This window comes from Galeopterus variegatus, unplaced genomic scaffold (assembly GCF_000696425.1).
Source record: "Galeopterus variegatus unplaced genomic scaffold, G_variegatus-3.0.2 Scaffold4407, whole genome shotgun sequence".
NCBI classification, from domain to species: domain Eukaryota; kingdom Metazoa; phylum Chordata; class Mammalia; order Dermoptera; family Cynocephalidae; genus Galeopterus; species Galeopterus variegatus.
The window spans coordinates 134,393-136,937 of record NW_007730518.1 but is presented as its reverse complement, the minus strand read 5'-3'; the positions used below and the strand labels follow the sequence as shown (position 1 = coordinate 136,937).

Below are 2,545 nucleotides of genomic sequence, written 5' to 3'. Positions count from 1 at the left end.
CCTGTGTACTGATGGTGGAAATCTAAAATGTACAGAGGCTAAGGAAAACAGTATGAAGGCACCTCAAAGAATTAAAAATAAAATTACCATATGATCCTGTAATCCCACTTCTGGGTATCTATTCAAAACAATTCAAATCAGGATCTTGAAGAGATCTGCACACCCATGTGCACTGTAGTACTATTCACAATAGCGAGGAGGTGGAGACAACCCAAATGTCCATCAACAGATGAATGGATAAAGAAAATATGGTATAAACATACAATGCAATATTATGCAGCCTTTAAAAAGGAGATCCTGCTATGACGTAGATAAACCTTTAGGACACTATGCTAAGTGAAATAAGACAGTGACAAAGGACAAACACTGTATTATTCCACTCCCATGAGGTATATAAAATAGGCAAAATCAGAAACACAAAGTAGAATGGTGGTTGCTAATGGCTAGAGGTAGAGGACAGGGGGAATCAGTGTTTAATGGGTATAGAAATTCAGTTTTGTTAGATGAAAATGTTCTACATATCTGTTGCACAACAATGTGAATATACTTAACAGAACTGAACTGTACACGTGTTTAGAAATGTTTAAAGATGGCAAACTTAATGTGTTTAATGCGTTTGAAGTCATAATTTAAAAAATAGTTGTCTATTGGGTGCCAGAACGAGCAGATTGCCTTTGTGTACAATCTCTATCTCCACGGAAGCAGAACAGAAAAGAGGAAAACTGGTAATCCAAGCTCCCTAGTTCACTTACCCTGCAACAGGTACTCCATCATGTTAATGGTGCCCCCAGTGACTGGCATCATGGTGACTGGAGGTGCCTCCATGGTCTGTCTGATTAAGTTGAAGAAAACAATACTGGACTCAGTCTCCGATCACGTAAGACACAGCATACACCTGGAAAAGTGTTATACTTGTTCATACATCCGAGTGATGGAGAGACACCGGATCTGCTGTGGTACCGGCCTTGAAATCAAGATTCATCCATTCATTCATTCAAAACTTTTTGAATATCTGCTTATATGGCCAGTTGCAGGAACTGATAATACAGAGACATACAAAAGAGATCTGGTCATGGAGTTACAGCTTAACCTTCTAGTCTCAAATTCCAAAACCTTCAAAAGTTATCTATGCAATCTTGAGGAAATCACATAACCTCTCACCCTGGGACTCAAAGTCTTCCTTATAAAACAGGGCCAACGATATTTAACCTCCGAGGCTATGCGTTTCAAATGACAAAATGGACATGGAATAACATTCGGAAGAACTGAAAAGTGACTTAAGGGACCTTGTCCACCCTTCGTTTTATAGATGAGTATATAGAGACTCGAAGAGGAGCCCAGGGACACACAAGGCGCATCAGTGGCAAAGCCTGGAGCAGACTAGAATCTAGGTATTCTGCTTCTCTGAAAATCCTTTTAAAGCAAGCCAGGCGGAAGCATGAAGTTCCTTAAGATGATGGTATTGGTCCTCGTAAGCCGGCATCCAAGACACGTGTCCACTCACACTAGAAACACACCTCCGCGTGCGCTCTAGCTTCTTCTCGCAAAGCCGGGAATTATACCCACCCGCGCACCTCGAAGCCTTTGAGAGACAATTAGTCACCAGCCCTCAAGTTACCCGAGCCGCGCAAGTCCCCTGACCAGGGCAACCACCCTACCTCCTCCTCTTCCCACTTCCGTCATGAAGCCGACGTCGCACAAACCGTTGACAACGCCGCTCCGCAATGTAAGGGTGCCGCGAGGACAAGAAATCGCGTCTTTGCTGTCGGGCAAACAGAGGCGCATGCGCAAAACGCCGTGCTGCTGTACGGAAGATGGCGGCTTCCTTTGGCGTGTTCCTCTGGGAGCTACCGGGGTGGGGGCCTTGACATCATAAGCCGTCCTCTAGGGAAATATTTATTTTTTTCAAGTTCGACGACCTGGAGATGTTTTTGTGTAGGAAATCTCTTGGAACTGATGGGACTGAAGAAAAAGATTGTACCTAAACTTTGAACTCAGCAGGGCTGTCCGGGAGAAAAAGTGAGCCTAGGGAAGGGAGCTGTGGAGAAAAGAAAAGAGGAGAGCATGTACAAAAGGACATTGAGTTAAAAGGGAAGATGCCCTATCCATAACATAATGTTCTGAACAATGTAGGGATCTCAGTGATACACTTAATATTTGTTCATTTTACAGTGTATGATATCTCAATTTAAAAATACAGGGAGGGCTGGCCGGTTAGTTCGGTTGGCTAGAGCACAGCCTTGTAACACCAAGTTCAAGGGTGTTCAAGGATTCGGATCACTGTACCAGCCAGCTGCCCAAAAGAAAATATGTAGAGAAGAGAGACTGTAAATTCAACAAATACTTATTGAACACTGCTAATATGTCTAGCACATAAGGTGCAGACAGAGCAGGGACTAGGATAAAGCGAAAGAGGCATTCATCTGAAGCGCAAATTTTAAGGGGACACTAAAAAAACCTAAGCAATTAAGTAATATTTTAATGCAATAGTTTACAAAATTAATGAAAAATACGTAATGAACAAATTGTCAAGGTTTTAAATTAG

General features: G+C 42.5%; 1 protein-coding gene across 3 annotated transcripts in view; it reads right to left on the bottom strand.

Annotated features, from left to right (window-relative positions):
* MED18 (mediator complex subunit 18) overlaps positions 1–1,703 on the bottom strand; it is a 7,696-nt gene extending 5,993 nt beyond the window's left edge. Inside the window, exons 1-2 of one of the 3 annotated variants that reach the window (XM_008587507.1) lie at positions 1,659–1,703; positions 753–895 (exon numbers count right to left, since the gene is read on the bottom strand). In XM_008587507.1, the coding sequence (XP_008585729.1) occupies positions 753–825 (73 nt within the window). In that variant the 5' untranslated portion in view covers positions 826–895; positions 1,659–1,703. Of the gene's footprint in view, positions 1–752; positions 1,378–1,566; positions 1,639–1,658 lie in introns of those variants that run through there. The other 2 variants (XM_008587506.1, XM_008587505.1) reach the window with 2 other exon arrangements.
* Positions 1,704–2,545: the final 842 nt, after the last annotated feature.